This window comes from Centrocercus urophasianus, unplaced genomic scaffold, assembly GCF_019232065.1.
Source record: "Centrocercus urophasianus isolate 14NV4802_14NV808 unplaced genomic scaffold, USGS_Curo_1.0 seq_9, whole genome shotgun sequence".
NCBI lineage: Eukaryota > Metazoa > Chordata > Aves > Galliformes > Phasianidae > Centrocercus > Centrocercus urophasianus.
In genome coordinates this window covers 10,450,866-10,474,477 of record NW_024885532.1, presented here as the reverse complement: position 1 = coordinate 10,474,477, position 23,612 = coordinate 10,450,866, and the positions used below count along the sequence as shown (strand labels likewise).

The window sequence follows — 23,612 nt, the reverse complement described above, 5'->3', positions numbered from 1 at the left end:
TGATGCTTCAAAAGGAAAGATATACACTGTGATGTAACTCCCAAACTGCAATGTTGAACATTCTGTCACAACCTCATCTCTATTCTACTTAACATCAGTTTGAGGCCTTCACACTCCCCACAGGCTTCAGCATGAACTCCTGAGAACATGTTAATATTGAAGCTGGCAAGTAGCACTCATTAGTGTGTTTTTTTTTTAAAAGGCAAACGCTGACTTCTTAGCAAATGAATTATAAAGGAGCTCAATTTAAGAATGAGAATTTTTAAGTATCTACCAAATATGAGGAAAAAAATGCCTGAAATAATGCATCACCTGCAAACTGCTCACATCAATTCCTACATAGTCAATATTAAGGGTATTCAATTGCTCACAATGTATCTTCTTACCCAAGGCAGGGTGACCAAAATGCTTATGCATAATAGAAAACAGTCACATTTAACTCCATAAGTAATAAATTATGGTGGAATTAGGGTCCACTTCAAAGGCAATTCTAATTAAGTGTTAAGAATTTCTAATTAACGAGTTTCAAATGTCAACAGCATGAATTTCTCAGATTCTAAGTGAAGTTGCAATTCCTCAAACACATTTGATGGCAAGTGTACTGCATATGAACAGTTATGCCAATAATTAAAATATCTGCCTAACATTAAGATTAAAGAACATTTTAAGTAACTTCCGATATAGCCATGAAAATGACAGAAAAAATATAATAAAATCAGAAAAAGAGATACTCAGCTAGCATATAAAGCTCCACAATAACAGATGTTTGCACTTTGATTATAGCACCCTTAAAATTCAGAGATACCAAATTAGTCGAAGTACATAAAATAAATAAACGTGCATCTCTAGGGGAAAAACAGACGCATAACTTCTAACACATCAGTTAGCACGAAACTTTCTGATACCCAGTAAAAATTCAAGGAGATGCAAACGCTACAGCTAATGTTTTCTTTGACAGGATTGAAGGGTGAGTCTGCTGCCTCAGGAGGTCTCCAGTCCAACCTCTGGCCTTAAGCAGGGGCAGCTGGGAGCTCTGACCAGGTTGCTCAGGGTTTTGCCCAGTCAGGCCTCAAAACTTGCAAGGATGGACATGGAACAAACCCTCTGGACAAGCTGCACCACTGACAGAAAATAATGTTTCCTCATAGTCTGAACCTTCCTCCTCCTACCATTCCCTTTCCCCTGCAGTCCATGCCTTCCAGCTGGGATGCAACCAACTGACCGCAGCCCTCTGAGCTGATACATCCAGCTCAGCTTTGCACATCTGACTGTGTCCCATCCCTGCTGCACTTACTGTAACTTGCATACAAGAATATTGCTGCAGACAGCTGGAAGCCTTGCAGAAGTTGAGACGAACAGTTCTCACTCCCCTTGCCCACTGTTCCAGTCACTTTATGTCACAGAAACCAAGACAGCAGCTCAGGCATGCATCAGCCTCGGGTGATTCCATGCTGACTATTTCCAGTCATCTCTTCATTCACGGTGCCCAGAAGCATGGTCCCAGAGGACTGGCTCCATGATATTCTCTGTGGACTGAAGGAAGGTCAACTGTCCTATAGCTCTTATTGTTTCTGACACTCCCTTCAAGCCTGAACTCACGCTGAGCTTTGGCTCTCCTGGTCCTGCCCCTGCACGCCTGCACGATATTAGTGTTCATTCTTTGCAGCCTATCCATGCTTCTCCCTCCTGTGATACTACTATTTTTGAACTGTAATTCAGCCATTAGAAGTCCACTTGTCTTATCACCTGCAAAGGGATTAAAAAACAATTCGATTTTTCTTCTACAAACTTGTTTTTCCAAGACACATTAAGCACAAAAATAAATATGCAAATTCTGGCTACAAATGTATTTGTGCCCTAGATTTTTTGCAGCTCTAAAATATGGGTTTCCAGTTCCCATACTCAAGACAGAATTTCCATTTTTCTGGTAGTACCTGGTCCGAGTCACTATCAAGAAAAGGACCTCAAACCAGGTGGGCCACTGTCTGATATATATCAGTGTTGTTTTGCAGCACTTCACTCCCCATGATTCACTGCAGAGGCAAATGAGACCATCACCAAAGCTTGGCATGGACTTCAAATGATACCTCCAGAGCCCACTTCCTTTGTTTTCTTCAATCACAGAATCATAGAATGGCTTGGGCTGGAAGGGACCTCAAGGATCATCAAGCTCCAACCTCCTGCCACAGGTAGGACCACCAACCTCTACATTTAATACTAGACCAGGCTGCCCAGTGCATGAACCAGAATGTTGACTAACTGTTATTTTCACAAAGTACACCGTGCTATACAATAACCCATACATCTCTACTACAGCTATTCAACACTAGCTTGCAACAGAGGTGCTCTATGTAAATGTGTTTGACGGAATTGTGTGTGACTATTAAATGTGCCCCTGCTGTGTCTTTAAATCCTCATTAGTGTTCTTTAAGTCAGTGCACCTGATTATACATCGCACAGCAGGAAGATCTAACAAAGTATTGCTATTTGAATTATCTTTTTATAACCTAGCATCTCATTCCCATTAAAAATGTATAGTGACCTTACCCATGTCAAGGCTTTCAAGAAATAAATAATGCACTGAGATAATTGGTTGTTTGCCATCATACGTAGTCTTTATTGAGTGTCAAGCCCTGAGTCATACTAATATATTTAACGCTTCTTATTAGAACATAATGCGAAATTGTGCCCTTGTAAATCACATATTTATTACCAACACGTAGCTCAGTTACACTGTGTAAAACAGTGGAAATGATTTCCTACTTACAACAGCTATGTCTTGCGTAGAGTAAAATGTTTCTATTAGATTTACTTTGTGCCACCAGAACTGGAAGGGTTAAGCTGCTCATATTTTAAAACAATGATTTTTACACAGGCATAGAGTGTTATATGCACTGAAATGTGTACTGCATCCTTCTGAAGAGACCTGGACCACCAACGTTAATATTGTGACAAGACTGCCAACATCATCATTCTGGATGCTGAAACTCAATAAACATATTAAATTATTTTAACCACTAAAATCACAACAGTAGTGGTTTTCACCAGCAGTGTTATCAGACTGAATGATGCAGGACACAAATCTAAACAGCAAATCCATCAATCAACACAGATTAACAACAGTGCTTTCCACGTTGAAAGTTCATGCCAAGCCACTGGGTTATCCATATGAGTAACATAGATCATTAAGGGAAATATGGCTTTTCTTAAAATCACTCCTCATAAGGCTTAAATAATTAAAAATGAATTAAAGAAGGATAGAAGAATGTATGTCAGGTACCTAACTCATGTTTTGTGATGGAAAGAACCAAAGTTGTGTTACTGCTGGGGACACTGGCACAAAGCAATCACAGGGTCTCCCTCAATCTTTTCATATAATCACAGAACAGCCTGGGTTGAAAAGGACCACAGTGATCATCTAGTTTCAACCCCCTGCTATGTGCAGGGTCACCAACCACCAGACCAGGCTGCCCAGAGCCACATCCAACCTGGCCCTGAATGCCTCCAGGGATGGGGCATCCACAGCCTCCTTGGCCAACTTGTTCTACTGCGCCACAATGTGTGAAAAAATTCCTCCTAATACTGGACTTAAATCTCCTCTGCCTCAGTTTAGTACCATTCCCCCTTGTCCTATCACTATCAACCCTCATAAACAGTCATTAAACTGTTGAACTCCCTGTGCGCATGTGTGCACATTATGTATGTGGTGGTATACTTCACATCATCTGAAGACACTCATAAATTCTGCCTTTCAAGAATTATAGAAAAAAGCACAGTAATTATAGCTCCTGTTTGGTGCCAGGAACAATAATAAATTGTCCACTATTAAGAGCAAATTGCGCATGTCTGACTATCATCATTTATCCTCGAGTTTAAAATAGTCTCTGCACTATAATTCTGACTTTTTTTATTTTGTTTTGTTTTAAATAATGACTACACTTTGTGAGCAGCCATTTGTCTGAGAAAAGGTAGGGAGAGAAATTTGTTTCCAACCTGAAAGCCTATTCACTGATTCAGTAGATTATACTTGTTATTCTAAAACAGTTAATTAGGTATTAACCTGACTACACCAAAACTAGCTAAATAAAAAAATCACTTTGCTGATTCGAGAAGTAGTTCTGAGCAACTACTAATTAATTCAGAAGATCAATGTTAACACTGCTGTGGCTATATACAATTATCAAGGCAGGTAACATCCTATCCACACAAAGCAAACCTTTTAGAATAGGTTAGCAAATAATCCTTTACACTTGGGGCATCAGCAGCAGCCATACACTCTAAGACAAAGGTTTATACCTGAACTGCAAAACTTGTACTGTAATTCTGCAACTTGGATAGTAGTTAAGTATTATACGTGCCAATCATCTTGAAGAGCCTACAGAGAGGTCAATAACTATTATCTATAAAGGTCTAAATCTCGGCTGGCTATACGAACCATCCCACAGTGTTCTAAGCCATCCAAATCGACTTGGACTGGAGAATGCCAAGCTTCTCATCTCACTGGTGAGAATTATGGGTCCATCACATTATGAGGCCCAAGAACAGGTTGTCCCTGAGTGCCATAAGGCGAGCCATAGGGGAAGACGACTGCTGTGGGTGAGCCAGGGACTACTGTTGAGACTCAGGGAGAAAAAGAGAGTCTACATCCTCTGGAAGAAGGGACAGGCTGCTTGGGGAGATTACAAAGAAGTAGCTAAGGTATGCAGGGGGAAAGTTCGGAAGGCAAAAGCCCAACTTAACTCAGGTTGGCCACTGCAGTAAAAGATAATAAAAAATCCTTTTATAAATATATCAACAGCAAAAGAAGAATCAAAGATAATTCTCGTCCTATACTTAATGCAGCAGGGAATGTGGCCACTGAGGATAAAGAGAAGGCTGAGGTCCTCAACGCCTTCTTTACATCTGCCTTTAATAACCAGATCAGTTATCCTCTCAGCTTTTTATGCCCAGATCTGGAAGTCTGGGACGCTGCTCAGAATATGCCCCCAGCAATTCCGGTGGAGACAGTCAGAGAGCTCCTCCTGCATCTGGACTGTCACAAGTCCATGGGACCGGATGGGCTGCACCCTGGGGTGCTGAGGGAGCTGGTGGGGGTGATTGCAGAGCCGCTCTCGCCATCTATCAATGCTCTGGTTATCTGGAGAGGTCCCTGAGGATTGGAGGCTTGCCAATGTGACTCCCATCTACAAGAAGGGCCATAAGGAGGATCCAGGGAACTACAGGCCTGTCAGCCTGATCTCGGTACCAGGGAAAGTTATGGAGCAAATCATCTTGGGTGAGATCATGCGGCACGTGTGTGGTGTCCAGGGGATCAGGCCCAGCCAGCACGGGTTCATGAAAGGCAGGTCGTGCTTGAGCAACCTCATCTCTTTCTATGACTGGGTGACCAGCCTGGTAGATGAGGGAAAGGCTGTTGATGTAGTCTACCTAGACACCAGCAAAGCCTTTGACACAGTCTCTCACAGGCTTCTTCTGTGGAGACTGGCTGCCTGTGGCCTGGACGGGTACACACTTTTTTTGGTAAGAAACTGCCTAGAGGGCTGTGCCCAACAGGTAGTGGTGAATGGAGTGAAGTCCAGTTGGTGACCTGTTACGAGTGGCATCCCCCAGGGGTTGGTACTGGGGCCCATCTTGTTTAATGTCTTTACTGATGACCTAGATGAGGGGATTGAGTGTACCCTCAGTAAGTTTGCAGATAACACCAAGCTGAGAGGTGGTGTTGATCTGCCTGAGGGTAGGGAGGCCCTTCAGAGGGATCTGGATAAGCTGGATCACTGGGCTGAGGTGAATGGGATGAGGTTTAACAAGGCCAAGTGCCAGGTCCTGCACTTTGGCCACAACAATCCCATGCAGCGCTACAGGCTTGGAGTTCAGTGGCTGGATACCTGTGAAGGGACCTGGGGGTGTTGGTTGATGCTCGGCTGAACATGAGCTGACAGTGTGCCCAGGTGGCCAAGAGGGCCAACGGCATCCTGCCTGCATTAGAAATAGTGTGGCCAGCAGGAGCAGGGAGGTGATCATCCCCCTGTACTCAGCACTGGTGAGGCTGCACTTTGAGTACTGTGTTCAGTTTAGGGCTCCTCACTACAGGAAAGACGTTGAGATCCTGGAGCGTGTCCAGAGAAGGGCCCCTGGTGAGGGGTCTGGAGCACAAGTCTTATGAGGAGCGGCTGAGGGAGCCGGGATTGTTTAGTCTGGAGAAGAGGAGGCTCAGAGGAGACCTCATTGCACTGTACAACTTCCTGAAGGGAGGCTGTGATGAGGAGGGGTTTGGCCTCTTCTGCCAGGCAACAAGCAGGACATGGGGTAATGGCCGCAAGTTGTACCAGAGGAGGTTTAGATTAGACATAAGGAAGAACCTTTTTTCTCAGAGAGTGATCAGGCACTGGAATGGCTGCCCAGGGAGGTGGTGGAGTTGCCGTCCCTGGCAGTGTTCAAGAGGCGCCCGGATGAGGAGCTGCGTGATATGGTTTAGTGCTTGTGGTGGCAATGGTGATGAGGACGGTTGGACTGGATGATCTTATAGGTTGTTTCCAACCTTGTGATTCTATGATTCTATGACATAATTCATTGTTTTGGAAACTTGTTATGCCCAACACTAAATCTCTTCCTTCTGGCAAATGGTGGTAAGTAGCCTTGATGCATACACTTGCTACAGATCAAAGAGTGATGGCACATACATATTCTGAGTAAAACAGAAGGCATCCCTTGCCTGAAGTCAAATATGTAGTTGAGAAGCACACAATGGCAGCTGAGTGCTATTATTACCATCTACATTTAACTGATCTACCATTTCAGAATTTCCTTCATTCATATTCCACACTGAAAAATATCTTCAACTGAGGTATGGGGAAAATAATAATAAAATAAAATAAAATAAAATAAAATAAAATAAAATAAAATAAAATAAAATAGAAACAAAAACAACAACAACAACAAAAAACCACAATAATCAAAATGGGTGAATAAAATGGGTGAAATTAAAGTCTGAAACCTCTTGATGCTAATGATGCCAACTGTATCCTGGGCTGCATTAAAAAAGGAGCGTTCAGCAGGGAGAGGGTGCTGATTGTTCCCCTCTGCTCAGCTCTTGTGAAGCCCCATCTGGATTACTGCGTCCAGGCCTGGGATCCCCACTACAGGAAGGACGTGGAGCTCTTGGAGCGGTCCAAAGGAGGGCCACTAAGATGATGAGAGGGATGGAGCACTTCTCTTATGAGGAAAGGCTGAGAGAACTGGGCTGGTTCAGGTTGGAGAAGAGAAGGCTCTAAGGACACCTCACTGTGGTCTTCCAGTACTTGAAAGCAGCATATAAACAGGAGGGGGAACAGCTATTTACAAGGGGGGATAGTGATAGGACAAGGAGAAATGGTTTTAAACTGAGACAGGGGAGGTTTAGGTTAGATAGTAGGAGGAAGTTTTTCACACAGAGGGTGGTGACGCACTGGAACAGGTTGCCCAAGGAAGCTGTGGATGCCCCATCCCTGGAGGCATTCAAGGATGGATGTGGCTCTGGGCAGCCTGGTCTGGTGGTTGGTGACCCTGCACATAGCAGGGGGTTGAAACTAGATGACCTTTGTGGTCCTTTTCAATCCAGGCCATTCAATAATTCTATGATTCTATGATTAATATTAAAACATCTTCCCAACATAAACCACTTCAAAACTATGAAGGTTCTAAATTTTTGAGATTACTGTTATTGCCACTACAGGAGTAAATAGTAGGTGAGCTTCATTTATAAATGCTTTCCATATACTTAAATACATAGCTGTTGAGATAATTACACAACCTCTTCCAGGCCTCTTTTATCGAGCCATGACTTATCAACAGATAGCATATTTTAACTGCGTAAAAGCCATATTTTCACGGAGAGATGTACATTCACTTGTCATTCCTAAAGAACTTCACATGAACTGAGTAAGACAGTATGTTAAAAGGATCCAGATTATTCTAAAGAAAAGTTTGGCTCCTTGTACACCAATAGCCAGGATTACAAAATCTCTGACTCTTTCTGCATATAAAAAACATTATCCTTGCTCTCTGCAGAGATTATTAAGGCAATTCACTTGTTTTACATTCAGTGATAGAATAAACTCCACTGTCATGCAGCCTGGAGCTCCTGTATCTCATCCATTATGTAAAATCTCCACAGAGTAGTTCAGCAAACATCATCTCAGTATCACTGCACTTAATAAGACTACCTACACATCTAAGTTAATTTTCATTTTCTGAAGACTGACAGAAGCTCTTTATTCCTTAATTTGCAAGACGCAATTTTATCATCATCTGTCCTCAAAGAATAACCACCAAAGCCCAAGCCCACACAGTTTTAAACACAACTCAGACTTAAATCCAAACACATGTGTATTGGGGGGGGGGGGGCCAACACACCCCCAAAATGACAGGAAAAAAAAAAGCAAAAAAAAAAAGCAGAAGCAGAAGCAGAAGCAGAAGCACTGGGATTGCTTTGAATCTCACTATTTCTAGGACAACATCTTTTTTGTTGTTTTTCTTCCTCTGGATTTTTTCGTGAGTTTTTTGTCTGTTTTTTGATAATACTGAAGTTTTTTGTCTGCTTTTTAATAATACTGAAATGTTCTTATTTGACTTAGGAATTCAGGCAGAGAGCCAGCGCATCTTTACATATGTTCAAAAGCTAAGGCTTTTCTTTTCAGTTGAGCTATGCCTACACATCCTTTACTTCTGACTGTAGAAATCACAGCTGTAGAGGACTGCTATCAAACTGAACTGAAGCAATAACAAAAAATCTAGGTAAACAGCAAAGTTCAAAAGAAGGTAACAACCTCAAAAGCAGAAAACTTGCCCTTTCATGACTCATCACTACACCCATGAACAAGAAAGGCTTAATGAATCACCAAGACTACATCTGACATGCCATGTGGGAAGCATACAAGCAGGTCAACACTTAGATTAATACCAGGAGCTTATTTTCTCCTTCAGACACATGTCCTTGGGTACATGAAATACCGTATTCCTTACAATCATTATTCAGGTCTGTGAGCAGTGGATATCAGTATTAAAATAACTGCCTTCTCCTTACGTGCTAGCTACTGAATTCTAACGCATTTCTCTATGCCTTCCTGTGAGAACTGACAAATTGCATTGTTTGACATTATTCTCCCCATGACATGTCAAAAATATACACTTATTTCTAGCATTCAGCATTTATTGTCAGGTAGGTAGGAAAGGGAAAGCAGTAAAGTACATGTAGTATTTCCATTTCTGTTTCAATGTTTCTTAATCAGTATGACTGTGCAGACCAAGAGCCATATCTTTTCCCTTCTTGTTGAGAACTAAAGATTAACTCCAAATTGCAGTCAGCTGTGCTGCTTCATGGTTCTGAAAAAAAAAAAAATCCCTCAAAAAGTATTTTTATTTTCCAGGTAAGCACTTAAACTCTGATAACTAATGACTGGAAATGGGCAATTAAGAAAAGGAAGAATTAAGTTTCTGTAAATCTCTGGTTTCAACTTGTTTTATTTGATGGACAATGCCCAACTGAACGGTATTCAGCTTCTTGGAAACAAAAAACCTGAGAGTATGAATTTAAACATTTTTCTCCCCACTTTGGTAATTTGTGTCGTACTTTGGAAAATACATCAAAATGGTCTTGTCAAACTGCTTGGAAATTAAACGCCTTGTGCTTCTCTCTCTGGAGTACTATAAATTTAGTCATTATTAGAATTAGTATAATTGTTCTTTAAGTGCTCTAGGAATAAAAGGTGAAATGAGCTCAGTGGCTGCTCTTTTGTTCCCATGAGGACGTGTTACAGCAGAGCAGTCAGAATGCAAGAGCAGGGATGCTCAGTGATGCTCTGAAAACCCATGGACTGAAGAAAGTGTCTTGCAAAGCAGAGCCCCGTATGCTCATGATGTCTGGGTCAGAATATTTTTCGGGCAGCAGATGTCTTTTCTTACAGGGAAAAAAAGGAATCCAGTGGGAAGAACTGCCCTCTGGAGATGCCTGCTCCTGCTTGTCAGCTTGTTGATGACAGGAACCTTCAGCAAAATCACTGAGTTAAAAGTGAAACGATCCAAGCATTTGCAATCCAGCTCCCTGTGGACTCTGTCCCATCACTTAGGACTAGTCTTCATCAGGAGCAACAAGGGTAAAAGAACCAAAGTAGCTAGTTTGAAAACAGCATGAAATACAGACAGAAATACAGAGTGTCTCCCCAGCTGGTAGGCCTCTGTGGCACTCACCCAGCAGCACTACCAGCTTGTCTCCATCAGCAAGCACCACCATGCAACAGGAAAGAACTCCTCAGTGAGACAAGTTTTCCTGAAGACACCCATAGCCCATATCTTTTGGGGGATTTACTTTGCTTTAGACTGTGAGAAATCAGAGCATGTGAGATAAGTTTTTAGAGCACATCTCTCAGTTTAGCTCCTGTTTAGCAAGCCAGCATGAGCAGCCCACAGCCAAGCTAGCAGTCACCAAATCACAAAGACAAGATTCATGGATGCACTTTCTGATCTAAGCTACAACAGTAATACCCTCAGTTCACTTTCCAGCTCCCATTCCAACTAGCTTTCACCAAAACACAAACTAGCCTATGGTTTGGGTGATAGATCACTCCAGGCATATTTGGTAACCATGGGGACAAACCTGTACCAGTATGGTCCTACCAAACACTCCAAATCTGTCCCCCCTGTAACCACAGAGCCCACCACTTGCAGCAGACACCCTCTGCTTTCACACAGCAGCCAGAACTGAGGAAACGTGCAAGTCAAGATTTCTGAACTTGATTTTCATGCTGCTTCCATCATAATACAGTTTGTAAGATGTTACAGCATCTGTTTCAGTTTCTCCCAAGAGGCAGGGACTGTGTAGTACGTTTCCTCTCCCTCTCCCAGTATCATTAACACAGCCAACTATTTCAAAGTCCCAGAAACCGCTATTAAAGTTGTCTGCATTATAAAGCAATCTGTCATTTTATATTCAGTAGTTAGTTTTTTCTAACTGTTCTCAGCTCTGGTTAGACTTTTCAAAGTGAAGGGTTTCCTTGGCTTTTACTTCTAAATGAATTTCAAAAGAAAACACTGAAAAAGCAAAGTAATGCTTACAGAAAGACATTCATTACAGGAAGAACTTAAGCTCAAAAGGTCAAGTAATCATAAAGCAAGCTTTACAATCAACAGTAATTAGTAATGTGATAGATGTCAACACATTTACTAACTAAAATAGTAAGGAGACATCTACTAACTTTCAAAAGTAGTTTAACAGGCATCCTACTATACTGAGTTACGTCAAATGAATCAGATCCTTAAACACAGCTTTCCCATACATCCACAATTTACTAGCTGGCTCATTACTGTCAGATAGCATTTTGTGGAGCAATGATCTAGGCGACAACAGCAAGATTTACCTTTACAGTATGCTGTGATTTAGTAATCTCAGCAACACGCACTGTGAAAATAACTTGCTTATTAGAAATATTCCATAGTTTGGTTACACTGTGTCACTTCTAGACTAATCGCTCTCCTACAAGCTACACTGCACTACAACATGGAGCTGCTGCTTCTCCCCCATGCCATCTTACACAGATATTGCTGCCTTGCTTTTTTAAAGCAATTCTCCACTTCTCCAGTTTACAAACCATATTTAATAAATAGGATTGTAATTCAAGAACCATTTCAAAGTCGATGCACCTGAATCATCCCACAGCTGTTCCAAGCATAACAGAAACCTGTGCAGCCACAAAGGATGCAAGCCCCACAACACCACCACTGAGCAGCTGCTAAGCCAAAGACATTTCTCTGATTCTTAGCAAAGCCTCCTGGACAGCTCTGCACTGACAACTTGAAAACATAACCTTATTCATTATATATAAGAACCTCTTTATTTATTGATTTTAGACTGAAGTTTGAGGCTTTTGTAGTAGACGAGGCTTTGACATGGAAGCCCTTCTGAAGTTTGAGGGTACAGAAAAACCACAGCTACCTTTAACCACTACTTTGTATTCTTCTGAAGTAACACTTCTGCAAATACATTTTTGTTTTGTGATGTGAGTTTTAAGGCAATGGTTATGATCTTTCATAGACCTCTGTCCCCAGTCCACATTGGCAAGAATAAAATAAAAGCACAAAAGCCCCAAAATTAAAATCCAACTTGGTTTAAACAAGCTCAGGTCACGAGTCAAACACCAAGCATGATTTGTCCCTAAGTCTGATGAACTGGTTTTATGTGTATATATGTGGGTGTGTTTTGGATACTTGCCCCAAGCCAGCTGCTGAAGAGCATTGTCAACACAGCAGAACAGTGGGGAAATGAATAGAACAGAGCCAAGACCCATGATCATTTTAAGGGACAGAACAAGACAGAGCATCTCTGCTGCATTTCCCTTTTCTGAATATAAGGTTTTGGAAAAAGTAAAATTTTCCTCCCATGTTACCATTTCAGAGTCCTTTATATCTTTAAATGATTAACAGTAAAAGCAGCTCTATTCTGTGTATGTGAGTGGACCCCAGACAACAAACACTCTGCTATGTTTTAGCTGTTGAGCATCCATTAAATAGTAACCACCAATGGATTGCTAAGGGACAGATCTCAACAAATGCTACCCAGCAGATGAAACCCAAAGAACTTTCCAGACTTTCTGCCCTGCTCAATCAGGCCAATGGTCATTTTTAAGTGGTTGCTTGTTATATTTTTTTTTATCCAAGGTATTTATAATAATAATGAAACAAAACATCAAACTGCAGCCTCTTCGCCGTAATCTACATTGAAAAGAACATGACAGAAAGGAAGGATTGATGGCTAGTGCAAGATAACTCTCTTGAGATTAATGCATTTTATCCTGTTGATACTTCTATCTGCAATCATACTCCAATAATCCATTGAACATTGTTAGATGTGAAAGACCACTAAAGAGCAGACATTTCCTTTCTAGGAAAAGTGCCTGCAAACAATATAGAGGAGAAAGCGGGTGACAGAAGCCAAACACACTGCCATGCTGCTACCAGTATTGTGACAGTAGGATACATTATGCAAATAACAACGTAAAAACTCCTCAAATATACATTAATAACAAAAACAATCACCTTTATCATTATCAAACTCTAAAATCACAGTAAAATATAGACTGAAGTCCAACAAGACCAAACTCCATTCAAAAGGGCAGCTTCAAGGATACATCAGACATCTCCAGGACTTGCCCTCTGTGGAGTTGTTTCTCCCCATGTGCAGGACTTCACATCTTCTGCTGACCCTGATGAGTCTCCTGCCAGCCCATTCACCCAACCTGAATATCAGCCCTGCTCTCACCACGTCAGCAACATGTCCTCATTCTCACACATCCTGCTCTGCACGGGAGCTGAGGAAGGTGACACTGAACCGATATAGCTGGACAAAAGTTTTCTCTTTCTTATTTAGAGATGACACACTGGTTACATTCTCACTTCCCAGGTTTGTCACACGGACCTCTTCAAGAAAATAAGCAGCCAGCTCCTAGCAGCAATCAATTCAGTACAATTCTGTGTGTTCCACATTTTTTGAGCATGACCTTAAATAATTTAGAATATTGTTAAGTTTGATCAAAGGAGCCGTCCAGAAGTAGGCTGTCCATAAAACCACAGCCTGACTGGGAGACTGCACCCAAGATCACTCACTGAAAAGGCAGGTCTGTTACTCTAAGCAACTTCTTCTCCCCTCTTCTGTCCTTAATTTAAGCTTTCTGACCACCTTTCAAGCCTACCCACTTCTTTTGCCCTGCGGTCTTAATACGGCTGCCTAGGACTTTCAGAGCTCTAGCTCCTCCCTGCCAATTACCAAATTCCTCATCAGCTTCTACACCTCTCTTCTTTATAAATTCACATTCAATCAGTGTAGACTGAAAAATGTAAATCTTAAATGCCATATTCAACAAAAAACTGAATTTCTGGATTCAGACACTGTTAAAGACAACACAGAACCATTCCAATATGCACACATGCCATCAAGTTTGTCATGCATGTTTCTTACTTTGCTGTGAAGGATTCATCTGACATTATTTTATGAAAAATAGAACATTAAGTCCCTATTTCATCCAAAATTACATATATGGCTAGATATCAGTTATTTACATAAAAGTAAACTTACACACATCGTGATATGGTTTGAAGGAGACCATCAAAGAGTTTAAAAATACCAGTACAGCATACAGATGATGTAATCCAAGATCTTTATACTATCAACGATATACCAACATACTCATTCCATGTTAGTAGAAAAATCTTGGTTTTCAAAACTTATTTAGCTAAGCAGCATTTTCACAGCTGTACAATAAACTGAAAACCAGGATGCTGGTTAAAATCCTCCAGTCTTCTCCCCACTGGAGTCAGAATTTTATCAACTGATCTTAAAAGCATCCACCTCTGTTGCTTAATTTTTCTGGAATCAGTCTTCACAGACAAGGATTTTTGTCTCAGACCTTGAGTTATTCCACAAAAAAAAACACATTTGTTTTTCGTTGTTCGGCTACATGATTTAATCATGGTATTTTCTTAATCATAAAGATTAACAGCTGGATTCAGAGCCCTACGTTTGCAAAGACTGCCAAACTGATAACACACAATGAAATAATGCAGCATTCTCTCCCTTATCTGCACATATTCTGCACAGCTACCCCATGATTACTGAGGGATATCAGAGGAACATGAGAGTAGAAGTATGCTATGAAAAGAAAGAGGTCATCCCATTTCTCATCTTCTTCCTGCCATCCCTCCACACTGAGTCAAATAAACAAAAGAAAAAGGATCAGAGATACAGAGCTAGAAGTGCTGCATTTCTCACACCACTACAGTCTTTTCCAAGAGATTTGGAAAATGGCCATATGAACTCAAGGAATATTATGACTTTCTCCTGGTTACAACAGCCAATCTTGTGGATCTGACAGATCTTCAATTTTTTCTGCCCTAGTGTCACATCCCAGGCCAAATACATAGCATGGCCCTCTAGTCTGAACATGTTTCTCCTCCAACACAAACGTTATTACACCATGGTTGTGTTGTCTTATCCTGTTTTCTGGACAGTATGTGGAACCCACTCCAACTCCAATATCCAGAAATAACAGAGATAGTAAGAGGGTACTGACAACCTCTCATTAACTTTCTGCCAGTGAAGCATCATCATTATCCCCGCCTTTTAGCCTGTATGTGCAGAATTTTGTCACTCTCATTCTGTAAGATGCAAGCAAAGTCTCAATGGTATCAGTCTTTCTACTATTTACTACTATTTATACACCAAGAGCTCTGAGCAGGGAAGTGTTTGCTCCTCTATGATGTCATCCTACCCCAAGCTATCATACATATCTGTACAGAGAGCAGCCTGGATGTGTTAGCAATTAAATCAGAGAAATTCCTTAAGACTTTGTACGCTGGCTTTTACAGACAGCAACTGCTGGTTCTTATCTGGGAATACAGGCCCTGATCCTTGAAATGAATTATGCCACAGAACCAATAATACTACCTGTCAACTCTGTTAAGGTTTAAATTTGGCTCCTGAAGGTTTTCAGGAACCTGTGGTATAAAATGCAGATGTACTATAGATGTTTCTAAACTAAACACAACTAAAACTAAAACTAAACTAAACACAACTATTTCAATGTCCAACTATTTCAATGGCTGTTATATCAGGAGGTCGGGATCAAGGACACAGATGCTTCACTCAAGGCTTGTGCTCCTTGTGAAACTTCAGGTAGTTAGGAACAATGCATCTTTTACTTGTTGCAAACACTAAAAAGACTAATCTGGGAATTTAAGTCTTCCATAACTAAATCAGCTGTCAGTAAACTGTAAAACATCTGAGCCACTCAAGTACTGATATGACCAAATCACCTTTGTGATAAATGACAATATTAGCCCTACTTAAATACTTTGGTCAAATAGAGCTATACATTTCTGGTAGTCAACTGCACTTTTGGAGAACCTTAATTTCTGTTTCTTTGATTGTTCCTGCCCCTGTCCAAGGTTCAGGGGATGAAGAAAACTGTCTGGAAAAGAACTTTTCTACTATGACACATCCCTTCTCAACAAATAGTTTCCACAATCCCTTACTTAACAGAGCTGTTGCACTGCATTTCACTGCTCTGTGCATTGCATCTGCCACTGCAATTCGTTTCATCTGGTGCAAACCCAGGTATGGTCAGCTTTGTCTGAACATCCTTAGCTGGCACTGGTTAACACAGCATCCCAAAGTCCATAGTTTACCAACAGGTCAGACTGACAAATATCAAGTCCTACTGAATTCTATCATCTTAAGAAACATTACAATAAATTCAGTAATACACAGAGATTCACTAATAGTTTTTCCTGTCCATCTACCATAATAAAAACAGGTGGTATGACATATCTCTGCATGGTAAGAAAGCAAAGCACCAAGGTATTTACTAAAACATCATATCCTATTTGACTTACATGGCATTTGTCAGTGTGGTAGCTGACTGCCACACAACAATATATTAAGCTTCACAGTCATCATACGTAATGGAAGATAACACCTAACCTATTCACCCTACATCCCTGTGCACAAGAATAACACACCCTGCTTTGTGTCTGACCATTCAAACACCTGATCTCTATGGTGTGTCACCACTCATTTCCTTAAGGGCACTACTACCTTTTCATTTGAATGTTCAGGTCTGTAGCTTTTGTTTCTTTTTTTTGTTTTGTTTTGTTTTGTTTTGTTTTCTTCTGTTGTCTTTTTATTTTTGTTTTGTTTTTGTTTTTTTAAACTCAGAAACTGTTGCATTAAGCTACAGTTACATCAAGCTAAAGTTGTCCCCTGCAGGAAAGACAATATGGCACATGAAACTCTGACTGGTTGCTTCATCTATTCTGTTTTGTAATATACTGTAATTTTTTATAATAGCAGTAATATGTATAATGCATATGGCTGCAAAAATATCAACCAACTTTTATGGCTTTCCTCTTCATATGAATATTCAGTCATCCATTCGTCCCTAGATCCACTTCAATCCTGAAAAGAAAAAAAAGGAATAACTTAGTTGGCATATGATTGATTTATTTTCTTATTGGCTTATTAATTAAATTCTCAAATATTTCTACATATATATATATAGGTAAAAAGGTAACCACAGACTTCTGTTTTGCAGTGAAATAGCTTAGAAGAACAGTAAGATTTTTAAAATAAAACTGGATTATTATGATACAACTATATTAACTATATTGGAGAAAGCTTTATATATTTCCTGTTAACAAATTATTTTATTCAGTGTTCTCAGAGTTGTTCGTTTCTAAGCTGCTTGCAGTTATCCTTCAAATTATGTTTGCATCACGTTTGTAGAGGCAAACTTTGCAATGCAACTTACTTAGCTTCACGAAAACACACGAATGCTGGCAGTCTTCTTAGGTTACTGTGGCTATGGCAATAGAAAAAAGCATAGATATGTGTTTCAAAACTAAAACTAAAACACAGTTATGTAGCTAATCACAACCGTGACCATGTTTGCATTACCAAATCACGCACAATTGCCCTTCACAAAAAAACATACTTCTTTAGCAATAATTTTGCTTATTCATTTTCTGCCTTTGCTTATTCATTTTCTTCAAGTTTGCATGATTTACAATTCACAAAAAGCAACGAATTGCCCATCTTCCATTTCCTTCCACACACCACATCACTGCAGTCTCTCTCCTTAATGCACTCCAAGCTCATGTAAGTACTACTGTATGGACTCTTTGATAAGCACAAGCAGTTCCAGCATTGCAACCACCCCACAGCCCAAAACATATAATAAGGTGTTCAGCCCAGAACACCCAAAATACAGAACACATAGTTTGACGATAGAACAGGAATCAGCCTCCTAGCACTGAGATGGCCAGCAAGGGTGGCAAAGAGCAGTGATGGTGATGAGCAATGAGCACTGGCCGCAGATTCCACACATATTGGCCAAATAACTTAACCGTGACTTTTTTAGGCTGCTTATGGGTGAAAAGAATCACAGAATCATTAAGATTGGAAAAGATAACTAAGATCCTCCAGTCCAACTGTCCACCTAACACCAATACTGCCCACTAAACTATGCTCCTTAGTATCACAAAGGTACTGAGAGGTAAATCTCTATCTGGAAACACCTGCTCAACGAGCAGCCTCATTTTTAGAAGTGTTGTACACCTTTGACTTGAAATGAAATGACATGGAAATGTACATGAGAAACAGGGCCGTCTGTCCTTGCAGATCTCACGCACTGATTCTGTCCCGTGTCATAGCACTGAGCAATAGATTGCTCCTCCTATGTCAAGAAAAAAAGTAAAAAGTAAACAGAAATTTTAGAAATCCAGTTTGGAAACAACTCTTTTTCATCCGGCTGGCGTCCCCAGTGCTTAGCAGAGAGGGCTAGAGTAAGGAACATGGGAAGATTTTTAGGACAATCATGCTAGACATTCATAGACAAATGGAGGCTACTCTTATTTGTAGAGAATGTTTTTATATGTATTTTTTATATTTTTGTCTGTTTCTAGACAACAACAAGTTCATACAAGTATCATTTCACTATCTGTTTTATGTACTATTAATTTTTAATTAAATTCCTTAGAAGTAGTCCTCATGTCATACACCTCCTTTTTCTAATTTGGATGTATAAGGTAGAACACACACACGAAGAAAATATCAACTATGTTACAAAGTAGTAATTTGCTTAACTTTCCTCTCTACAAAGTAAAACCCATATTAGGATATCACCATACCTCTGAATCACTGTCTTGAACCATTTATTTTACTTTAAAAAATGTATGCACTTTTATTCTTCAAAACTCTCAAATCTGAACTTGCCTTTCAACAAATCCCCTTACAATCCCTCTCAAACGCCTCGAGTCACATCCAGCTTCATGAAGACTAAGAGTGACTACTTCCAAAGGCCATCCTAATCATCAGATGCAGCAGAATAATTGAAAGTACACTTTTAGCAGTGTACTACATAAAGAAAAGTGGTTGCCATCAATGCAGTGTTGAGAATGGCTACCTGTACACTCATAGTAGCCACATGCTTATCACAGAATTATAGAATGGGCTGGGTTGAAAAGGATCACAATGATCATCAAGTTTCAACCCCACTGCTATGTGCAGGGTCACCAACCACCACACCAGGCTGCCCAGAGCCACATCCAGCCTGGCCTTGAATGCCTCCAGGGATGGGGCATCCACAGCCTCCTTGGGAAACCTGTTCCAGTGCGTCACCACCTTTTGTGTGAAAAACTTCCTCCTAATATCTAACCTTAACCTTTCCTGTCTCAGCTTAAAACCATTCTCCCTTGTTTTGTCAACTTACCTCCTTTGTTTCCCACATTTCTGGTTCTTGCAGAGAAATCTGTGAACTCTGTAAACCAGACAGGACTTCCCATTCAGAAGCAATAAGGGACAGGAGAAGATAAAATTCAGCGCATCACTGTACTGTATCTGCCTACCCAAAATTTTACATACACCTGCACTCAAGTACCTACATTTCTTTCCTTGGATCTCGCCCCAAAGATCTTCATAAACTGGATTCTGCACCGCTGTAATTTAGACTAGGCAAAATACTTTGCCACCAATTTTTCTGTGGAGAAAAAGAAACTGCAATGTGAGCCTGTGTCCCATCAGCAGGCATCACAATCTGCAAGTGGAGCCAAGTAGCAGGATCACAAGAGCACTTACGACGCATTTTGTCACTGATAACCCGACTGCGAACATAAAGTTTATTCTGTTCTCAGCTGAATTTTTTGCTTGTCTTTGATAATTTCTCTTAAGATGAGGCAAACTGAGTTACCTGCTCTGAGACCACCGGCACCTCCCAGTATCTTTGTTACTCTGACGTGGTGTCAGTAACAAAAATACCTGAGGCTGCTCTAATATTTCAAAAATATTTCCGAAAGTTAACTTAAGTTTTGAACTTCTGGTATTTTAATAAAAGTAAAGAGACTGATATTTTAATAAAACTAAAGAGAAGCAGCAGGCAGAGAGTGGGATGCTTGTTGCTAGGTGATACCTAGGCTCTCCTGAACTCCTACAGACTGAAATATTTATCCAGACTCCCACAAAGAATGACATCCAGCATAGAGAAAGAAGAGACACGCTGACTGAAATGCATCATGATTCAAGGTGAGAAGCAGCAGCTCTGCCACCAGTTCAGTCCCTGGGGTGCACCATGACAGGGATGCTGAGGGGGAGGCTGACGCAGCTCCTCCTCGGCGTCTGCCTTGACTTCACTTGGAGCCCCGGCAGCGAGACACCTCCAAAACCAGCTTTTCTTTTACAACAAACTGGGACTACCTCAGTTCCACTAGGGTCTTGGCAGCAGGAGAACCTGCATCCTTCACCCACCTGACTGTAAAAGCTGTTGTGTTTTAAACTGTTGTATTTCAACAGTGGATTTGCAGCTGGCCAGGTGTGGACAACGCTGTCACTAACAGAACATACAGCCTTGGCAAGAAGGCTACAAGCCACCCATCTCCTCCTCCTCCCTTTAAAAGGTTTATTCAATGGCTAAACTTCCAAGGAGTGCTTATGAACACTTCCAGTAGAGTATTAAACACTGTTCTTTACAGGTCTCATATATAACATTAATTAATTATTTAGAATCAAACAGCTTCAAGGATCAGTCTCAGATCTCCTGGGACTTACAGATGCACTTCAACCTCCCTACGAATCAAGGGCATGGTTTGACAAAAATAATATACAGAAACATACTAGAATTCTGGTGCTATAACTTTAGAGAATTGTTATTCTGGGAAAAATGTATTTCAGTAAAGAAAAAATCTGCAACTGTGTGCATGTCCACAAAGAATTCTGGTGTGGCAAAGAAGACAAGAAACCTTGTGAAGGTTAAACAGCTTGAGTAGTTAAAATACATAGAAAGAACAGAGTCCTCAAACGTCTGAATTTAGGTAATATTCACTGGTCAATCCAGAGTAGTGCTGTAAATTGCAGGGAGCAGAGAAAATCACAGCAAAACAACGTAACCCTTTGAATCGTTATTGTAAAAGCACTGATTATCCTCCATGCTTTTTGTTGATTGAATAGATAGCTCTGAAATCTCTCTATTCCCTTCGCACCTCTAGCCTAAGTAGAATGACATTGGTTTCTGTTAGATCTAAATAAAATAAGGTTCTGATAAACACAGCCACACATCACTTTGGACAACTTGCTGACATAAGGAAATGTCTGTGTTACACAGCACACACACTCAGCACAAGGTCTCTCAGATCACCATCTACCCTCACACACAGTTCAAACTACACATTAAAGTTAAAATCCTATTTACCATTCTGCACACATGAAGTCAAAGGACTTAGCGGGCCCTTTCTTGGTAGAAGAATTACTTGCAACTTTTAAAATATATATATATACACACATTTATATGAGTATACATATATGAAAATACGTAATACATAGATATATGAAAAAACAGACACAGAATTCTGATGAATCGATCAACTACTTATTTGTAAATAACTGACTTAAGGAACCTGCAGAAAGCACACTCTCAATCACCAAAATAACACAGGGCCTCTCAGCCAAACTCTGAAAACATTTCTGAACCCTCAAAGAGAGAATTAAGAAAAGTCATTTTATCCTCTTATTTTAGACTTTCTTCAGCAAAACTATATAACTGTACGTACTACTCTCAAAACGATAATGACTCTCTGAGATCACTATTCCACTTGAAACTAATTACAAAACAGTAATACCAAGGCAAGTGCCACCTCAGTTTCAGGTTGAAACAGTGCTTCTGCACTTTGTTTGCACTCCGGCTCATGCCCCACACAGAACAACAGAATAAAGACTTGCCAATGATTCTTCCTTACCATCATGGTGGGGAAGGGGACAAAGCCCAAAGCTCTCCAACAGAGGGAGGAATTAATGAAGTGACTGGATTGACTACAGAGATTGCACAGGAAAGCATTTCACTGTTTGGGCAGGTTTCATGTTGTCATATCTTCCTGCTAATAACGAGTATCATTACTAAATGTTATTACCCACCCCACCCCCTCTGGTATCATTACTGAAACCAGCTTTATGTTCAGAACAGAACCTAGCTGGCTCTACTTGTGGTGCAGGCAGTACTCACACTCTCTGCTCAAACTTGCAAGATAATCTACATTTATATCCTAACCCAGTTAAAAATAAAACAAGGATTTTCCTTATTTCCTTATTTAGAAGGTGGTGACGCACTGGAACAGGTTGCCCAAGGAGGCTGTGGATGCCCCATCCCTGGAGGCATTCAAGGCCAGGCTGGATGTGGCTCTGGGCAGCCTGGTCTGCTGGTTGGCAACCCTGCCCACTGCAGGAGGGTTGAAACTAGATGATCACTGTGGTCCTTTTCAACCTAGGCCATTCTGTGATTCTATGATTTCCTGTCAAGGGGCTGCTGAATCCCAGAACAAAAGAAGAACAAACAATTCTTGCACTCACATGCAGTTTTAAGTGAAATATTAAGAGCTTAAGGAGGAGCCATCATTTCTTTAGGAAACTCAGCAAAGTATTGGTTTCTGAATGTACCGTGCATCCAACATTTCTTGTGCTGGCAGCCATCACCCAACCTGAACACACAGGGTGGCTGAACAAATAAGGCCCCTCACCACAAGCCCAAAAAAGGAACAAGCACAACTGAGCTGCAGTCTTGTGTCAAAAACCACTCTCCAGCTGCAGTGAGCATCCTGCCATTTGGTAACACAGCAATGTGTTCAAGACTTAACCTTCTAGAGAATTTGAAAACCAGTAATCCTGCATCAGGATGCCAAATGCTAAATTTACGTGGCTCAAAAGTTATTAGGGAGTTTCTTCACAGTTGCCTTACAGGAAATTCCAGGACAATGGAAAAATCACAGCAGGAAGAAAAAAAATGAATGCTGTTTATATAATAGAATCGCAGAATAACGATTGTGGGTTGAAAAAGACCTCAAAGATCATATAGTTTCAAACCCCCTGCTATGTGCAGGGTCGCCAACCACCAGACCAGGCTGCCCAGAGCCACATCCAGCCTTGTATATATGTAATACAATACATATGTAGCAGTTTACATAAACCCTGCCATGTCTTTTCCTTCTATGCTCCGAAAGAGTTGTAAAGAAGTTAAAGATCTGCACTACCCAGCATCAGTGTGCATGAAACAGCGCACTGCTTCCCCCTAACCACAGTACCAAGCATGCTTTGCTAGCTTTTATAGCAAAACCACTTAATAAGCAGCAACAGAATGAGCTGCACCTAGTAAACTCATTTTAAAAGAGAAAAAAATGTTTCCATAGGCAACAAAGATGGCTACAGAGGCTGTCTGTTTCTGTATTACCAAAAGAAGTCTGTAAGATCCACACTGACTCCCTTGCAGATGGCAGACAGCGATCTCCTCTGAGCTCCATCCACAAGTCCCACCTCACCACATTGATCATGGTAAGGTAAGTTAGAAAGAACCTGGTGAACTGTTCAAGCAAGCCCATTCTGTTACTCCAAAACACAAGTGACAAAAGCCCAACGTGCCATCTGGCACAGCTGCAGCTAGGAGAGGACACACTGTCAAAATTTACTACAAAGTTGGGAAAAATGAACAAAGAAAAACAAGCAAACATGACCACAGAGCTCCAAGTTATGATATATGCCAAAGAAGCCCAGCCACCTT

The 23,612-nt window shown here is 40.8% G+C and overlaps 1 protein-coding gene across 4 annotated transcripts in view; it reads right to left on the bottom strand.

The window, feature by feature from the left end:
• The window catches only part of KLF12 (Kruppel like factor 12), a 267,563-nt gene that overhangs the window by 175,482 nt on the left and 68,469 nt on the right, over positions 1 to 23,612 (bottom strand). For all 4 annotated transcript variants that reach the window (XM_042839345.1, XM_042839346.1, XM_042839344.1 and 1 more), the window contains one exon: positions 16,915 to 16,978. In XM_042839345.1, the coding sequence (XP_042695279.1) occupies positions 16,915 to 16,935 (21 nt within the window). In that variant the 5' untranslated portion in view covers positions 16,936 to 16,978. The remainder of the gene's footprint in view (positions 1 to 16,914; positions 16,979 to 23,612) is intronic.